The following is a 19,689-nucleotide window of genomic DNA, read 5'->3' as shown; positions in this document are numbered from 1 at the left end:
ATATAACACATTGTAAAAATGTATACATGTGTAAGATGCATATGGGTGGTCTGCATATATGTGAGAGTATAGAGAGAGAGAGAGAGAGAGAGAGCGTTAGTTATCCCATCCAGGAACGGCACTTGGAGACAAATAATAGCCAACTTGAAGTATATTTAGCTATTATTTGTCTCTGAGTGCGGTTCCTGGATGGCATTTACATGTTATATGTTCGAGTACTGGAGAAGATTGAATTATTGGATTTTATATCTATATATATCTATATATATATATATGTACTGTGTGACGAGGCTGAAGTTAGCTTCTTATTCGGCCAGCTTCTTATTAACTTCTTATTCAAGTTCCAGCTGTGTATGTGTATATATATATATATATATATATATATATATATATTATCAGGGGTGTATCTTCCTATTGGCCAGGATGGCACTCGCCAGGGGCGCCAGCCAAGGGAGGGCGCCATCCAGAGGTGCCACCCGCGGGTAGTAAGTAGATTCACTTTTAGAGGCAGCAGCTATACCCCCACCCCCGTGTAGTTCCTCAGCAGCAGGGATGCACGGTAATGATCACAGTATGCAGCAGCAGCTGCTGGGGGGTGTAGATTATGTAGAGTTTCTTGCCTGTATTGTGGTGCGGTGCTGGACCCCGGCGCCAATTACGGTGGCTGCTGCTGCTGCTGCATTCTTTGATCATTAATGGGCATCCCTGCTGTTGAGGAACTACATAGGGGTGGGGGGATAGCTGTCGCCTCTAAAAGTGAATTTACCTAAAAGTGCTGCCTTTAATAGTAAAATCAACATGGGGCATATGTGTGTCTGGCACTGTGGGGGCATATGTGTATCTGACACTATGGGGGCATACATGTATCTGGCACTGTGGGGGCATTTGAGTGTCCGGCACTGTGGGGGCATACGATTGTATGGCACTGTAGGGGCATACGAGTGTCCGGCACTGTAGGGACATACGAGTGTCTGGCACGGTGGCGGCATATGTGTATCTGGTACTGTGGGGGCATATGTGTAACTGGCACTATACTGGGGGACATTATGTGCATCTGACACTATACATTATGTGTAAGGAGAACTACTGTGGGTATTGTGTGTAAGGCTTCTAACTGTGTGTGTGCGTATGTGTAGGGGGTGTGATTATATATTTATAGTTTGATATATAAAATTGTGAGGCCACACCCACTTTCCCAGGAGCGTGCACGCCTTCCCATATATATATATATATATATATATATAAATATATATATATATATATGGGCACTACTGTGTGGCGTAATGTGTTTTAGGGGTACTACTGTGTAGCATAACGTGAATAATGTACATTACTGTGCTGTGTAATGTGAGTAAGGCACACTACTGTGGTGTAATTTGAATTGGGGTACTATTGAGTGGCCACGACCCTTTTTTTGGCACACGTGCCTTCCCTATTTCAAATATTGAGGGGGGGGGGGGGGGCACCAGTCCTTTACTTTGCCATGGGCGCCCGGACCCCTAAATACACCCCTGTATATTATACATACTTATACGGAAACCCCCTTAAAAAACCTGTGTTTGACCTTGGAAGGTGCCGCAGGGTGGGAGAGTGCTGTGGAGTTGACACTGAAGGCGCCATGGTTGGGGGAGTACTGTACTGATGATATTGAAGGGGCTGTGAGAGTGCTGTGGTGTGGACATTGAAGGGACTGGTGGGGGAGGGGGTATTATGGTTATTGAAGGGGGGGTTATTGAAGGGGGAGTGCTGTGAGCTGGACATTTCTTTTTAACTATGCTGTCTCCATTTTATTTTTACAACTGACTATAATGCACAGGCTGTGGAGAGGAGCCAGGCTGACATCACTTGAAACAGTCATCCGGAAAGGATTGGTCATCGACTAGGAGACAAAAGACCCACTGCATGGCAAGCAGGTAAGTGGAATGGCCTTGTCTTTTGTATGTACCTCCCAGTGTGACTATAATGAGAGGTGTGGTTCATAGGGATTGCATATCTTGTGAGGCCATGCCCCTTGTAGTGAGACCACCCCCCTTTTCTGTGAGCACGCGCACAGAAGGTGCGTGCAAATACAACTGATACCACAGACATTCTCCTCTTCCACTGTCATGGGGCCCCCCCTTTCATTTTTTTCTGGATCCGCCCCTGGGGGTACTGTGTGGTATAATGTGTACTGGCAGCTCTGAAATGTGACATAGGGTGAACTTAAGAAACTAGGGCACTACTATGGAGCATAACATTAAATAAGGCTCTACTATGGTTCAGAAAATGAACTAGGGCACTATTATAGGGTATAAAATTAACAACTGCTGCGGAGAGGAGTCTCTCTAGAAGCATTGGGATGTCGACCCCTTCAAAATGTTGCTATGGGGACCACAATGTTCTAGTTACGCCCCTGGCTGGGATGCATATACAGGTCACAGGTGACATGGGTGATGCTGGGAGGCATGTACTGGTGACATGGGTGACGCCGGGAGGCATGTACTGGTGACATGGGTGACGCCGGGAGGCATGTACTGGTGACATGGGTGACGCTGGGAGGCATGTACTGGTGACATGGGTGATGCTGGGAGGCATGTACTGGTGAATTGGGTGATGCTGGGAGGCATGTACTGGTGACAGGGTGATGATGGGAGGCATGTACTGGTGACGGGGTGATGATGGGAGGCATGTACTGGTGACATGGGTGATGCTGGGAGGCACGTACTGGTGACATGGGTGATGCTGGGAGGCACGTACTGGTGACATGGGTGATGCTGGGAGGCATGTACTGGTGACGTGGGTGATGCTGGGAGGCATGTACTGGTGACGTGGGTGATGCTGGGAGGCACGTACTGGTGACGTGGGTGATGCTGGGAGGCACGTACTGGTGACGTGGGTGATGCTGGGAGGCACGTACTGGTGACGGGGTGATGATGGGAGGCATGTACTGGTGACATGGGTGACGCTGGGAGGCATATACTGGTGACATGGGTGATGCTGGGAGGCATGTACTGGTGACGGGGTGATGATGGGAGGCATGTACTGGTGACATGGGTGACGCTGGGAGGCATATACTGGTGACATGGGTGATGCTGGGAGGCACGTACTGGTGACGTGGGTGATGCTGGGAGGCACGTACTGGTGACGTGGGTGATGCTGGGAGGCACGTACTGGTGACGTGGGTGTACTGGTGACGGGGTGACGCTGGGAGGCACATACTGGTGACATGGGTGATGCTGGGAGGCACGTACTGGTGACATGGGTGATGCTGGGAGGCATGTACTGGTGACGTGGGTGATGCTGGGAGGCATGTACTGGTGACGTGGGTGATGCTGGGAGGCACGTACTGGTGACGTGGGTGATGCTGGGAGGCACGTACTGGTGACATGGGTGATGCTGGGAGGCACGTACTGGTGACATGGGTGATGCTGGGAGGCATGTACTGGTGACGTGCGTGATGCTGGGAGGCATGTACTGGTGACGTGGGTGATGCTGGGAGGCATGTACTGGTGACATGGGTGACATACCCTCCAACTGTACCTTTTTGGCATTGACGCTATACATGTGGTTACAAAAACACATGATGCGGTGCCACTAGCGATATGCAGGACATCGGCACAGTGAAATAAATTGTATAGAGAGACCACACAGAACACAAGTGGAATAAGGACAGTACAGTGTATATTTTTAATACAAATGATAAGAAAGATGCATATCTACAGCATTTATTGTGACAGCAAGAGCTATTAACAAGACACATATTTCTGTGAAACAGCTTTATTGATATAAAATAAGAGTTACATTTTATATGTGTCATTTGATACTCTTTAGCAATATAAAATAAGATTTTACTCACCGGTAAATCTATTTCTCGTAGTCCGTAGTGGATGCTGGGAACTCCGAAAGGACCATGGGGAATAGCGGCTCCGCAGGAGACTGGGCACAACTAAAGAAAGCTTTTAGGTCACCTGGTGTGCACTGGCTCCTCCCACTATGACCCTCCTCCAAGCCTCAGTTAGGACACTGTGCCCGGACGAGCTGACATAATAAGGAAGGATTTTGAATCCCGGGTAAGACTCTTACCAGCCACACCAATCACACTGTATAACTCGTGATACTATACCCAGTTTAACAGTATGAAAAAACAACTGAGCCTCTCAACAGATGGCTCAACAATAACCCTTTAGTTAACAGTAACTATGTACAAGTATTGCAGACAATCCGCACTTGGGACGGGCCCAAGATGAACCCACCTTCCTTGTGGAATGGGCTTTTACTGATTTAGGATGCGGCAGTCCAGCCGCAGAATGCGCCAGCTGAATTGTGCTACAAATCCAGCGAGCAATAGTCTGCTTAGAAGCAGGAGCACCCAGCTTGTTGGGTGCATACAGGATAAATAGCGAGTCAGTTTTCCTGACTCCAGCCGTCCTGGAAACATAAATTTTCAAGGCCCTGACTACGTCCAGCAACTTGGAATCCTCCAAGTCCCTAGTAGCCGCAGGCACCACAATAGGTTGGTTCAAGTGAAAAGCTGATACCACCTTAGGGAGAAACTGGGGACGAGTCCTCAATTCTGCCCTATCCATATGGAAAATCAGATAAGGGCTTTTACATGACAAAGCTGCCAATTCTGACACACGCCTGGCCGAAGCCAAGGCCAATAACATGACCACTTTCCACGTGAGATATTTTAGATCCACGGTTTTAAGTGGCTCAAACCAATGTGATTTTAAGAAACTCAACACCACGTTGAGATCCCAAGGTGCCACTGGAGGCACAAACGGGGGCTGAATATGCAGCACTCCCTTCACAAACGTCTGAACTTCAGGTAGTGAAGCCAGTTCTTTCTGGAAGAAAATCGACAGAGCCGAGATCTGTACCTTAATGGAGACTAATTTCAGGCCCATAGTCACTCCTGCTTGTAGGAAATGCAGAAATCGACCTAGTTGAAATTCCTCTGTTGGGGCCTTTTTGGCCTCACACCAAGCAACATATTTCCGCCATATGCGGTGATAATGCTTTGCAGTTACATCTTTCCTGGCTTTAATCAGCGTAGGAATGACCTCCTCCGGAATGCCCTTTTCCTTCAGGATCCGGCGTTCAACCGCCATGCCGTCAAACGCAGCCGCGGTAAGTCTTGGAACAGATAGGGCCCCTGCTGCAACAGGTCCTGTCTGAGCGGCAGAGGCCATGGGTCCTCTGAGATCATCTCTTGAAGTTCCGGGTACCACGCTCGTCTTGGCCAATCCGGAACCACGAGTATTGTTCTTACTCCTCGTTTTCTTATTATTCTCAGTACCATTGGTATGAGAGGCAGAGGAGGGAACACATAAACTGACTGGTACACCCACGGTGTCACTAGAGCGTCCACAGCTATCGCCTGAGGGTCCCTTGACCTGGCGCAATATCTCTCTAGTTTTTTGTTTAGGCGGGACGCCATCATGTCCACCTGTGGACGTTCCCATCGATTTACAATCAGCGTGAAGACTTCTGGATGAAGTCCCCACTCTCCCGGGTGGAGGTCGTGCCTGCTGAGAAAGTCTGTTTCCCAGTTGTCCACTCCCAGAATGAACACTGCTGACAGTGCTAGTACGTGATTTTCCGCCCATCGGAGAATCCTTGTGGCTTCTGCCATTGCCATCCTGCTTCTTGTGCCGCCCTGTCGATTTACATGGGCGACTGCCGTGATGTTGTCTGACTGGATCAGTACCGGCTGGTGTAGAAGCAGGGATTTTGCCTGACTAAGGGCGTTGTAAATGGCCCTTAGTTCCAGAATATTTATGTGTAGGGAAGTCTCCTGACTCGACCATAGTCCTTGGAAGTTTCTTCCCTGTGTGACTGCCCCCCAGCCCTGAAGGCTGGCATCCGTGGTCACCAGGACCCAGTCCTGTATGCCGAATCTGCGGCCCTCTAGAAGATGAGCACTCTGCAGCCACCACAGCAGAGACACCCTGGTTCTTGGAGACAGGGTTATTAGGCGATGCATCTGAAGATGCGATCCGGACCATTGGTCCAACAGGTCCCACTGAAAGATTCTGGCATGGAACCTGCCGAAAGGAATTGCTTCGTAAGAAGCCACCAACTTTCCCAGGACCCGCGTGCAGTGATGCACCGATACCTGTTTCGGTTTCAGGAGGTCTCTGACTAGAGATGACAGCTCCTTGGCTTTCTCCTCCGGGAGAAACACTTTTTTCTGGACTGTGTCCAGAATCATACCCAGGAACAGTAGACGTGTCGTCGGAACCAGCTGTGATTTTGGAATATTCAGATTCCAACCGTGCTGGTGTAGCACCTCCTGAGATAGTGCTACTCCCACCAACAACTGCTCTTTGGACGTCGCCTTTATTAGGAGATCGTCCAAGTACGGGATAATTAAAACTCCCTTTCTTCGAAGGAGTATCATCATTTCCGCCATTACTTTGGTAAACACCCTCGGTGCCGTGGAGAGTCCAAACGGCAGCGTCTGGAATTGGTAATGGCAATCCTGTACCACAAATCTGAGGTACTCCTGGTGAGGATAGTAAATGGGGACATGCAGGTAAGCATCCTTGATGTCCAGGGATACCATGTAATCCCCCTCGTCCAGGCTTGCAATAACCGCCCTGAGCGATTCCATCTTGAACTTGAATTTTTTTTTTTTATGTATGTGTTCAAGGATTTCAAATTTAAAATGGGTCTCACCGAACCGTCCGGTTTCGGTACCACAAACAGTGTGGAATAGTAACCCCGTCCTTGTTGAAGTAGGGGCACCTTGACTATCACCTGCTGGGAATACAGCTTGTGAATTGCCTCTAGCACAGCCTCCCTGCCTGAGGGAGTTGTCGGCAAGGCAGATTTTAGGAACCGGTGGGGTGGAGACGCCTCGAATTCCAGTTTGTACCCTTGAGATACTATTTGCAGGATCCAGGGATCCACCTGTGAGCGAGCCCACTGATCGCTGAAATTTTTGAGGCGGCCCCCCACCGTACCTGGCTCCGCCTGTGGAGCCCCACCGTCATGCGGCGGACTTGGAAGAAGCGGGGGAGGACTTTTGCTCCTGGGAACCTGCTGTTTGTTGCAGCCTTTTTCCCCTACCTCTGCCTCTGGACAGAATAGACCCGCCTTTTCCACGCCTGTTTTTCTGAGTCCGAAAGGACTGTACCTGATAAAACGGCGCCTTTTTAGGCTGTGAGGGAACATGGGGTAAAAATGCTGACTTCCCAGCAGTTGCTGTGGAAACTAGGTCCGAGAGACCATCCCCGAATAACTCCTCACCCTTATAAGGCAAAACTTCCATGTGCCTTTTTGAATCTGCATCCCCTGTCCACTGGCGAGTCCATAAGCCTCTCCTAGCAGAAATGGACAGTGCACTTATTTTAGATGCCAGCCGGCAGATCTCCCTCTGTGCATCTCTCATGTATAAGACTGAGTCTTTTATATGCTCTATGGTTAGCAGAATAGTGTCCCTGTCTAGGGTGTCAATATTTTCTGACAGGGAATCTGACCACGCAGCGGCAGCACTGCACATCCATGCTGACGCAATAGCTGGTCTAAGTATAATGCCTGAGTGTGTATATACAGACTTCAGGATAGCCTCCTGCTTTCTATCAGCAGGTTCCTTGAGGGCGGCCGTATCCGGAGATGGTAGTGCCACCTTTTTAGACAAACGTGTGAGCGCTTTATCCACCCTAGGTGGTGTCTCCCAACGTGACCTATCCTCTGGCGGGAAAGGGAACGCCATTAGTAACTTCTTAGAGATTACCAATCTTTTATCAGGGAAAGCCCACGCTTCTTCACACACTTCATTTAATTCTTCTGATGGGGGAAAAACTACGGGTAGTTTTTTCTCCCCAAACATAATACCCTTTTTAGTGGTACCTGGGTTTATATCAGAAATTTGTAACACCTCTTTCATTGCTTCAATCATGCAACGAATGGCCTTAGTGGACATTAGACTAGACTCATCGTCGTCGACACTGGTGTCAGTATCCGTGTCGACATCCGCGTCTGCCATCTGAGGTAGCGGGCGTTTTAGAGCCCCCGATGGCCTTTGAGACGCCTGGACAGGCACGAGCTGAGAAGCCGGCTGTCCCGCATTTGGCATGTCGTCAAATTTTTTGTGTAAGGAGTCGACACGTGCACGCAATTCCTTCCATAAGTCCATCCACTCAGGTGTCTGCCCCGCAGGGGGTGACATCCCTTCTATAGGCATTTGCTCCGCCTCCACATCATTATCCTCATCAAACATGTCGACACAGCCGTACCGACACACCGCACACACACAGGGAATGCTCTAACAGAGGACAGGACCCACAAAAGCCCTTTGGGGAGACAGAGTGAGAGTATGCCAGCACACACCAGAGCGCTATATAATGCAGGGACTAACTGAATTATGTCCCCTATAGCTGCTGTTATATATACTGCGCCTAAATTTAGTGCCCCCCCTCTCTTTTTTACCCTTTTCTGTAGTGTAGACTGCAGGGGAGAGCCAGGGAGCTTCCTTCCAGCGGAGCTGTGAGGGAGAAATGGCGCCAGTGTGCTGAAGGAGATAGCTCCGCCCCTTTTTCGCGGACTATCCTCCCGCTTTTTTATGGATTCTGGCAGGGGTAATTATCACATATATAGCCTCTGGGGCTATATATTGTGGTATTTTTGCCAGCCAAGGTCTTTTTATTGCTGCTCAGGGCCCCCCCCCCCCCCCCCTAGCGCCCTGCACCCTCAGTGACCGGAGTGTGAAGTGTGTATGAGGAGCAATGGCGCACAGCTGCAGTGCTGTGCGCTACCTTGGTGAAGACTGATGTCTTCTGCCGCCGATTTTCCGGACCTCTTCTTACTTCTGGCTCTGTAAGGGGGACGGGGGCGCGGCTCCGGGACCGAACACCAAGGCCAGTTCCATGCGGTCGGTCCCTCTGAAGCTAATGGTGTCCAGTAGCCTAAGAAGCCCAAGCTAGCTGCAAGCAGGTAGGTTCGCTTCTTCTCCCCTTAGTCCCTCGCTGCAGTGAGCCTGTTGCCAGCAGGTCTCACTGTAAAATAAAAAACCTAATTATATACTTTCTTTCTAGAAGCTCAGGAGAGCCCCTAGTGTGCATCGAACCTCGGCCGGGCACAAAATCTAACTGAGGCTTGGAGGAGGGTCATAGTGGGAGGAGCCAGTGCACACCAGGTGACCTAAAAGCTTTCTTTAGTTGTGCCCAGTCTCCTGCGGAGCCGCTATTCCCCATGGTCCTTTCGGAGTTCCCAGCATCCACTAGGACGTCAGAGAAAGTAAGAACTACTGATGACTGCTGAACAGTAATACTGGAAGTCAGCAGAATCCTATAAACATAGCTTTCAATAGTAGCGGGGGCTATTATGCCTTTATTAGAAGAAAAATCTTCAACATAGCAGCAGCAGTGTCTGTGGAAAAGACATTTATTTTAAAATCACAATTTCTGAATCTTTTTTCACCTATCTTACTCTATTTTTATATATTTCATATGGCTGAAAATTTTAAATGATAACAATAAAATATGTTTTATATAACAAATTGTAATTATTAGGCTCTCAGTGCACCCAGGAAATGGCTTCTTTTTCTGTGTGTTTATAATGTACTGGTGACATGGGTGATATACATTGGGGAGCAGCCAGTCACTCTCAAAGTCAGGCTGAAATGAATGAACACGGTCACTCACGAACTGAAAGCAGCAGCATCATCTGCGTCTGCCGCCCGCCCTCTCCCTCCTCCGACGTGATGACGTCACACACACCAGTTCCGCCCCCCGGACAGGTCCTCCCCCGCTCCTTGCCCACTGACGTCACCGTGTTTGCGGCCTCCATCTTGAAGCCGCGGCCTCAGAGTCCGGTCCTCCCGCCCCGGGCAGCGGCCTCCCCGGTATCCGCCTCCATCCGGAGCCCGGGACCAGCAGTGGCCAGGGCGCAGCATGGCGGGTGAGAGAGAAGCAGCGGGCGGGGAGCATGGCGGGGGCATTGGGGGGAAGGGAAGGTCTTCCTGTGTGTGATGTGTATGTGCAGCCGCCGGGTGTGCGGGGAGCCGGGGGATGCGCTGCTCAGTGACCGGTGTCCCAGCTCTTCCATCCGTGCAGCGTCCCTGCCCTCTATGTCCCCAGCACTCCCTGCAGATGTGTGTGATCAGCGGCTTCCCTGCAGCCTGTGTATGAATGGGGCCAGCCTGCCACCAGCCCTGTGCTCACCCTCTATGCAGCGGCGGCAGTCCTTAATATCTATCTATCTATCCATCTATCCATCCTAGTAAGTACATTTGTTGGTGCTGTAACAGAGACCTCGGACACCTGTGGCTATACAGTCACTGTGGCACTACAAGTCCCTGATGAACCACTGCCCGTGACCTACTGCACACACCTTATACCAGTGATAGGGAACCTTTGGGTAGCGTCTAGTTTACCTTCGTGGAGAGGACCTTTCCCATATGTCCTGCTACAGTTTTGCTATTTGGCCTGCTAAAACTGTAGCAGGGCATGCTGGGATGTGTAGTTCAACAGCAGTTGTCTTGGCAACGGTTCCCCATCACTGCCTTATACCATCACACTGAGTGCCATCCACCTAAAGCAGGTGCATTCAGTGCCCGGGTACACCCTCTGGGATAACACTGGGGCAGCAGTGCATAGAGCACACTCAAATTTTGTGTCTACTGACAGCACTGTGCTAATAAATTGCAAAACGCACAATAAAGATGGAATACTGCGTATATCACTGCTACTCCTGGGTTGTTGCCTGTCATAGGCATATATTTGCGTGTGTGTGTGTATGTATGTATATATATATATATATATATATATATAAAAATATATATATATATATATATATATATATATATATATATATATATATATAAAATCTATCCTCTTTCTTCTGAACTTAGTGCATTGCAGATCATTACTCCGCAGCCCAATAGTAATGGCATATTGGGCTTGTGTTGCAAGACTGCTGTATGAACTCTTGTTAAGACTTATCCCAACATCTACCTACACTTTTAATAATGCGCACGCTGCAGAAACTGGTTTCTGGGCAGTGACATGTATGTGTCATACTGTGCTCCGTGCCTTATTTTTAATGATGTTGCTGAGCATTGTGGCAAAATACCACATCCATCGCTAATATGAGGAAGGTTATTAAGTGAAAAGTTAATTCTGAGGTTTGACCCTCCCTTGAATGTCTGTGTTTTTGAGTAATAAGAGTAGTGGAATGTTTTGTTGATTTAATATTATGGCATGTTTCAAGTATGATACTGATTTAATTACCTCTTGTTCCTTTTTAAAGGGGCTTTTCACAGTGTTCCCTGCCATCCCATGGAGGTGCGCAAGACTTTTAGTGTTATGCAGAATACTGTAATAGGCAATGTGCACAGCTGAGTAGCGCAGTGATCTTTGGGGGCACATCGCTTGGGATTGTATCGCCCCCTAAATGTGTATAGCTATTAACGTTGTTACCCTTTTTATTGCTCCCTGGATGAGGCCAGCCCACAACCCATGCTCCCCCCCCCAACTACATACACACATCATTTTATATACACATAGGGGTCGATTCAATTCAGCAACAGTTGAATAGCGCCGGGAATTAGCTCCCAACGCTATTCAATTCAGCTAAAGTTAAGTCGGAGAATGCCCGTTCTCGCCGACTTAACAGGTAGTTTTGTCGGGAAAACGAGCATTCTCCGACTTAACTACCCGCGGTGATGCTGATTCCCGACAGAATCAGCCTTGCGGCAGCTCTTTTCTCGGTTTTCTTCTCTCACCCCCCGGGGCTGAGAGAAGAATTCTCGACAATTGAGGGTAACTAGTCGCTGTGTTGACTAGCGCCGGGAGATAATTCCCGGCACTATTCAACTGCTGCTAAATTGAGTCGACCCCATAGGGCCGGATTCAAATGTCCCTCCCTCCCGCACTTGATAACGCCTGCCGGCAGTATCCTATTGTTGCTGAAGACTGGCGTGACAAGTTAATTTCAGCGAGCTATAAGGCACGGAAAGAGACCCGTTTGGGTGCCCAAGCGGGTCTTTTCACGCTCGCGCCCATTACTTTAGTCTGGTATAGGGACTTTGCGCACCTAAACCCAAGTATAATGGGCGCGGTAAGGGGGGGCATTTGATTATCGCCCCTCAATCACTTTAGATGGGCATTTGAATTCCTCCCATAGTATGTATTCTTTTTTATTGCATACACAGTTTTAAGTTGTTGTTTTTTTTTTAATAACCCTTAGAACCGTGTTTCTCAAACTGGGTGCCACGGGTGCATGTCCAGGACCAAATTCTATTATTTCTGCTCAATATTATAGGCAGAACCAGTGCTGGTGGCTGCCAATCATAAAACATGTGGACAAATAGAAGCGCCACCCTGTCCACTATATTATAACAGCCCAAGGATGACGTATAGGCACAGTGTACTTGCATGTCAGACAGAAGGTGTGTACACACAGTGAGATTTTTTCTTACGATTTTGACTATATAGTCAAAATTGTAAGGAAAGTTAGTGCCGATCGCAAGGTGAAAGTCGCCATGTGATGCCAATGTGGTCTCGTGCGGTCGGCTTCGCAAGTCTAGATAGACTGTGCAGGCAAGTCAATTTTGCCTATCTCGTAGAAAAGATAGTAAAAATTGATACTTGGCCAAAATCGGACAAAGCCAGTATCGCAAGCACAGTCATTACATGCTTGCGATACCGACCTAGTCCCCGTCGCACAGTGAGAATCGGGGTTAGCCCGAATCTCACAGTGTGTATGTACCTAGAGTCTGAATTTCTCAGTAAGGTACTTGTGCCCTTTAGAACAATTTACAGTCACAGTGTTTAATCTTTGTGACCCTTAATCCAGCTGCTACTTATAGGGTTGTTTTTGCTCTGTGAGAATTGTGGTGCTGAATATTAGGGGAATAATTAGTACTTATAAATTACTTATATACTTGAGAATTAGATGTATGTCTTGGTTTTAATTGATATCATACCTATTAAATGCATGTATTAAGTATTGCACAGCAGCCAAGCATTTCCTGTCCAGGAATGTAATTCTTTCCAAAGCCCTCAGGGGCTTCCTGTGCTTGTACACCATGACTTGTGTCCTATGTCCAGTGCAGTTGCTTTTCTGCAGTTGGCTATCTGTTTTGTAAGCGTTCCTAACCCCTGAAGTAACTGTCCTAGCCTTTGAGTTGGCCTTTCCTATAAGATAGATAGTTCCCATGGGATGCATTTGTGTGTTTTCCGCTTTTGTATCTGGAATCCCCATTTCCTTTGTGACCTCTCCCAGCCACGGCACATCTAGGGATTTCTATTGCATCTTGGAATGAGAGATTCAGAAAACCTTTCTCTGAACCGGATGCCTGCTCCTACCACCCCTGCATTTTCTTCCTGTGGGGAGGTCCTCCCTCTGTCTGTTTCATACATTGTGCTGTAGTCCTAGCCCCCCCCTTCCCCAGCACAGCATCACTGCATCCTTTCAGCACATCCTGACAAAGCACATCAATCACTGCCCATGGTGTACTCCAAGCAGCAGCTCCTATTGCCTGGTATTATATCACTCTCCCCTTTCTTGGTCCTGCCCGCTACCTCCTGAGACCTGCACCATGGTTGTGTTGGGCATGTTATTACACGGCTGAGTTTGGTTTCTGCGCGCACCTCTTGAGGGGCGAGGAGATTGAGACATTTGCTCCTTCCTGTATCGGCGGAACTAGTAACTCTTTAGTGTGTGGGCGGCAGAGGGATCCTGCGAATGGCAGCCGTGTCCCCAGATGCAATCGATGTTCCTGAAGTTTTCTCCGAGAGCAGTATTTCTGGGTAGCCTCTTCTGCACAGTCTCTACGTCCAGGGTAGAAGCGATAGTGTAGCTAGCTTTCTCACTGCTGTTCCCTTTTTGTCTGGAAGTGGGAACTTTCCATTTCTTGTTTGGTCATGTCTGTCCTCTGCATCTGTAGACACCAATCCTTCTTTTTTTTTTCTTTTTTTTTTTTCCTCTAATATAAAATAGTTTCAGACACATTGGCTATAGTGTGGCATTAATGCTTCTTTGGGTCACCAAGCTCTTTACTGTTTGTGGTTTGCATGAGGATAAAATAACTCAAAAGGAAAATAATGGGTGTCATCTAGCAAGCAGTTTTTACTTAGTCCTGTAAAGTATAATCTTCATAGGTACAGTCTAATTTGCTGAAAGAGTATCTCCCATTTTATGGCAATATCTATCTATCTATCTATCTATCTATCTATCTATCTATCTATCTATCTATCTATCTATCTATCTATCTATCTATCTATCTATCTATCTATCTATCTATCGTATCCCTTATTCCAAATCCCACATTTTTGGGTCCCCTACTGAGATAATAACATAAATATTATATATATTATTTATAAATCTAATGTATATAATACATATGTCATTATTTCAGTAGGGGACCCAAAAATGTGGGATTTTGGATAAGGGATAATCAACCTGTGTGTGTATAGGTAGATATATGTGTGTGTTCTCGAATGTTTTGTAATGCAAGTCTTTTGCATTTGTTTCCTTGTTTTGTGTGCTCTGTTTATGCCTATAGTTACGTCCTCATTTGCTGCAATTACGTCGAACAGCCTCTTTTGGCACGCCAGGTCGCGTGAGAATCTTTTAGAGGCGGGCGGTTAAAATTTTTTACTGCTTTATTGCCAAAAATGCATCTTAATCCCAACACAATGTCACTACGATGCACCAGGAGACTGTGCTGATTAATTATGACACTTGTATATCTGTGTGCGATTGAGTCTCCGTATGTGTATACGAAGTGCTACAATGTAGCAGTCGCTGCTTTTTTCCAATACAAGTTCTGTTGTGCCCTGTATGCAAACTCTGTCACACACAATATAAATATATATTATGTCATATTTCAAATTAATCCGCACAGTCTCCTCATGTGTCCTAGTCGCTGGACCGTTAGGATGCCTTGAGGACTGCCTTTGGGAATTTCTGAAATAATAGATAATAAATGTAGCGGGATGTAGTCAGGATGCCGGCGGTCAGAATACAGACGCCGGGATCCCGACCGCCAGAATGCCGGCAGCGGCACCACAGCTATTCCGACTCCTGGGTGTCCACGACACCTATGGAGTGGGAATAGAACTCTAACTCGCAAGGCGCTTCGTTGCGCCCGCCACCCTGGCGGCATTCTGGCGGTCGGGATCCCGGCGTCTGTATACTGACCGCTGGGATCCCGTACCCAACCCAATGTAAAGAAGCGATTTGGCAAAATGACTTATCCCCACCCTGTAATGGTTAATCCAGAGGTTCTCAAATGCGGTCCTTAAGACACCTCAACGGTCCAGGTTTTAAGTTTCACCATGCTTGGCTGCAGGTGACTTAATTAGTAGCTCAGTCAGTTTGATTTAACCATATGTGCTGTGCCATAGATATACCTAAAATCTGCCCGTTGGGGTGCCTCGATGACCATGTTTGAGAACCTGTCCCGTTGGGTTAACCATTATATGGCAGCTATTTATTTTTTCTGCAACAAAATAACTTGTCCTGCACTCCTATAGTTTTGTGGGAAAATGTCCTTTTGTTCTGCATACTGACTGACTGGGCAGGAGTCAAATATACGTCCCTCCCGCCTCCTATTACGCCTGCCGGTGGTATTCTAATGTTACTGCTGACGGGCGCGACAACTTCATTTCAGCTCGCTACCCCCGGAGCGAGCTGAAATGCGTGTAAAGAGACCCAGTTGGGCGCCCAAACGGGTCTCTGACGATCGTGCCCATTACTTTAGTCGGGTTTAGGCAGACTGTAATGAGTGCGGTAGTGGGGCACATTTGAATATCGCCCCTCTATCTCCTGTCACTTTAGACTGGAGATAGCGGGTGTGGTATGATCTGAATCCGGCCCACTGACTCCGGTTTTCGTTTCTGTACCACAGAAGGGGCTCTATTTACACAATGCTTAACTAATGCAACATCTTACAAGATAACGCTGACAGCTCGTTAATATAGAGCTGTTTCTATTTTTGATGTGTTGTTCTGGAACTCTTTATTGCATGGTATGAAATTTCAGGGTGCTTGAACATCTTTGACACATTAATATGTCCTGTCTTTAAAATAAGTGTGGTACTGCCACTACTAGTAGTATGGCAGATATCCCATTGTCTGGCCACACCGCATGGCATAGGATAACTGCAAAGGTGATCTGTGGTTTCATTTGCTGCGTGTTTCTTATCTAGTTTCCTAGGCAGGTTACATGTCCCACTGCGTTGGGGAAGGTTGACATGCCATGTTTCCGCTCCACGTTTAGCAGCTCCATAGACAAATAATAATTTGGGTCATGTGTCCTCCTCACCCATACATAGATGCCTAGGTTGGAAGCGCTGATAGCAGCTATCTACCTCTATCCTAAGCGTACCCTGAGATTACCAACCCCAGTATTGTACCCATTAATCCTTCTGTTGATGGCTGCAAACTCATTATTATTGTATCTGTCAGTTTCCAGTCTTCTCTTCTTGTCTGCTACATGTAATATTTAATATTTTGTTTCAGGAGCTGGCGGAGGCAATGATATTCAATGGTGTTTTTCTCAGGTGAAGGGAGCAGTGGAGGACGATGTATCCGAAGGTAAAGCACAAATTGTTCTCTTTGAACCTGTATGTTTAATAAGCACTAACAATAAAATGCGTAGGGTGCTGTTTTTTCTTCTTCTTCTTCTCTATATATAATTATAACCTATACATAGTTTTAGATGTATTTCTTCTTCCGGGTCCATTGTCTCCACAGGGTCAGCACCTGGGTTGGTTTAAAGCTATATACACATTTTTATAGAAATCCAGAATGTTATTGGCCCAAATCTAACTTTTACAATAACGTTGCTCACCAAAAAAGTATAAAAACCCACATAGTTTTGTTTACGTAGCATTTGCAGATTTTTATTAATAAAAATAATTCTAACTTTTATTTATATGGTGCCACATGAGATCCGAAGCGCCAATTACAGTACATAAGTAATCAAACCAAGAAGAAGAAAAAAACACTTACAGGACTAGTACAAGGTATATACAGAAAACCAGGGGTTAGGTGCCATCAACAGGAGTATGGAGTATAAGATAGTGTAAGTAAGAAAAGAAAGGCACATGAGGGGAGAAGGCCCTCCTCTTGCAAATTTACAATCTTAAAGGTGAAGGGCTGACAGACAAGGTGAAACAGGTTAGGAGGACAGTTGTCTGGGTTTGGTGAAGAAGTGGGTCTTGAGAGCCTGTTTGAAGTTCTGTAGAGAGGTGGAGAGTCTAATGCTGGTTTCAGATCGCAAATGCCGGATCCCACCCGGTAAGAGAAACGTGTCCTTACCGGGTGGGATCCGGCATTTGTGCTCCTTTGCTGGCTTTCCGACCCGGCAATATACCGGGTCGGTTGCCATAGCAGCGGGGGTGGAGGCGGTGCTGGGAGATGAGCTCATGTCCTGCGCCGTCTCTGCCTATGCTGTGAATGGGAGCCGTGTCGCATCGGAACGGCTCCCATTCACACTGCACCTGACCCGGTATTCAACCCGGTAATAACCCTTCTTTTTTACCGGGTTGAATTACCGGGTCAGGCGACACGCTAATTCACCAAAGGAGCTTTCACATCGCACACTGACCCGTTTCGACACGGCAATATGCCGTGTCGATACCGGGTTATTTGTGCGATGTGAAAGGGGCAAAGGGGATAGAGGTAGAGAATTCCAGAGATAGGGAGCAGCACGTGCAAAATCTGGCGGTAGTAGTGGGAGGTGATAATCGGTTGGCAGGAGAGGCGGTGCACATTAGCGTAGATCAGTGATTTTCAACCTTTCTAGACTCGCGGCACACCTAACAAGACTTTAAAATTCCCAAGGCACGCTATCGGTTACCCATGGGGGGAAAAAAACACATTAGTCCCCACAGATATCAAATACATTGACCTGAACATTTATCAAACACACTGGCCCCCACAATAATTCCACACTACCCCCCCCATACACACAGTAATGGCACACACACTGGTACCCCATGTAATAGTACTCTCAGCCCCCTCTGTAATGTCAGCCCGAAGTCCTGTATATCTGAGCTGGATTAGGATGTGCAGGGCAGTCCGCACGCTGCAGCAGACACCAGCACCAAGCGTGGGCGGGAATGAGACTTACCATGAGTGACCTATCAGCACGTCACCATAGGTCACGGACTGGGCAGCAGGAGAGCTGACTGTGCTGCCTGTGCACGACGGCAGGAGAAGGACCCATGTATCTCTGGCGGGCGGCGGCGGAGCACTGTGCAGGGCATCTCTGGTGAGCGGCAGGCTGAGGCACACCTGACAATCGCTGGCGGCACACTAGTGTGCCGCGGCACAGCGGTTGAAAAACGCTGGCATAGAGGGAAGAGGATGGATGGGAGAATATAGAGAGATAAGGTCAGAGATGTAAATGGGAGAGGACTGGGTAAGGGCTTTGAAGGCGAGTGTGAGACGCTTGAATTGGATACTGAATGGGAAGGGGAGACAGTGAAGAGCTTGTAAGACAGGGGAGGTGGATGTAGTGTGTTTGATAAGGAATGTGAGACCGGCAGTAGCATTGAGGATAGATTGAAGTGGAGAGAGGTGTATGTCAGGGAGGCCAGAAAGGAGGACATTACAGTAGTCCAATCTGAAGATGATCAGTGTCTTATGGGCCCTACACACTACACGATAACACTGAAGGATATGAACGATCTCATTCATTAATGAACGAGATACCGTTTATATCTTTCAGTGTGGAGGCACCAGCGATGAACGATGCGCGGCCCTGCGCTCGTTCGTCGCTGGTGCCCCGTCGCTTGTGCATGCAGGCCAATATGGACAATCTTATCCATATTTGCCTGCACTGCTATGGAGACGGGGGGGGGGGGGGGGGGGGGAGAGAGTGAAGAAACTTCACTGCCCCCCACCGCCGGGTCGCCCGTCGGCCGTATCCGCCGTCTGGCAGCTCGTGGCGGATCGCAAAGTGTGTAGGGCCCATTAGTAGCATCCTGGGTGAGAGGGTCTGATCCTGGAAATGTTTTTGAGATGGAATCGGCAGTTGTGAGAGGTACTGAATGTGTGGTTTGAAGGACAGAGAGGAGTCAAGAATTACTCCAGATGGTTTATAGTACGCCTTCATGTAATATCTGTTTTTATGCACATGTGAAAGGGCTCTAAATCTCTTTATGGACAGCTAAGTCATTAATGATGCTTGTAGGGTAGATAATGCAAACAATAGTATTTACTTTTCTGCTTCCTTAAATACTTCTGAAAGAGCTAGTAAACTTTTAAGTTGCCTTATATAATTGTGAATACTATTTGTAGTCCTTTTATATGCGTAAAAGATCCCATGCTTTGAAAGACAATGACTTGAAAAATGTGACATCGAATTTACTTTTGCAATGCAGTTGAGTGTGAGCTATTCTGTGTAATCTGCATTTTTGGCTAAAGGATGGTGCAATAGGCTGCCTGCAGTACTCTTCTGTGGGATTACTGGAGAAACGTCTAAGGGGGAAAATGCAGTTGTCCTGGGGGCCCATTAATTATAGCTCTTGTCGTGCTAAACGGATCTTAAGTTTTGGTTAGGGTGTGTGTGTGTGTGTGTGTGTAATATAAATATATATATATAATATACATACATTTATTAGAGATAGATAAGTATGTATATTTGTGCAGTGATTAACCATACTTGAACAAGACGGTTAGTTTCATAACCTCAGTGTGTGTTTTATGATTACATTTATAGATGTATGAGAAGTATTTTGCCTATTTC

The 19,689-nt window shown here is 47.4% G+C and overlaps 1 protein-coding gene across 2 annotated transcripts in view; it reads left to right on the top strand.

The window, feature by feature from the left end:
* The first annotated feature begins 9,726 nt into the window (after window positions 1-9,726).
* Window positions 9,727-19,689, top strand: part of PPP2R2A (protein phosphatase 2 regulatory subunit Balpha) — a 71,274-nt gene continuing 61,311 nt past the window's right edge. The window contains exons 1-2 of one of the 2 annotated variants that reach the window (XM_063931849.1): window positions 9,727-9,885; window positions 16,455-16,529. In XM_063931849.1, coding sequence (XP_063787919.1) covers window positions 16,480-16,529 — 50 coding nt within the window. In that variant the 5' untranslated portion in view covers window positions 9,727-9,885; window positions 16,455-16,479. The remainder of the gene's footprint in view (window positions 9,886-16,454; window positions 16,530-19,689) is intronic. The other variant, XM_063931850.1, reaches the window with a different exon arrangement.

Source organism: Pseudophryne corroboree, chromosome 6 (assembly GCF_028390025.1).
Source record: "Pseudophryne corroboree isolate aPseCor3 chromosome 6, aPseCor3.hap2, whole genome shotgun sequence".
In the NCBI taxonomy this organism is placed as follows: domain Eukaryota; kingdom Metazoa; phylum Chordata; class Amphibia; order Anura; family Myobatrachidae; genus Pseudophryne; species Pseudophryne corroboree.
The sequence above is the reverse complement of the archived record's forward strand: the minus strand, read 5'-3'. Positions and strand labels throughout refer to the sequence as shown.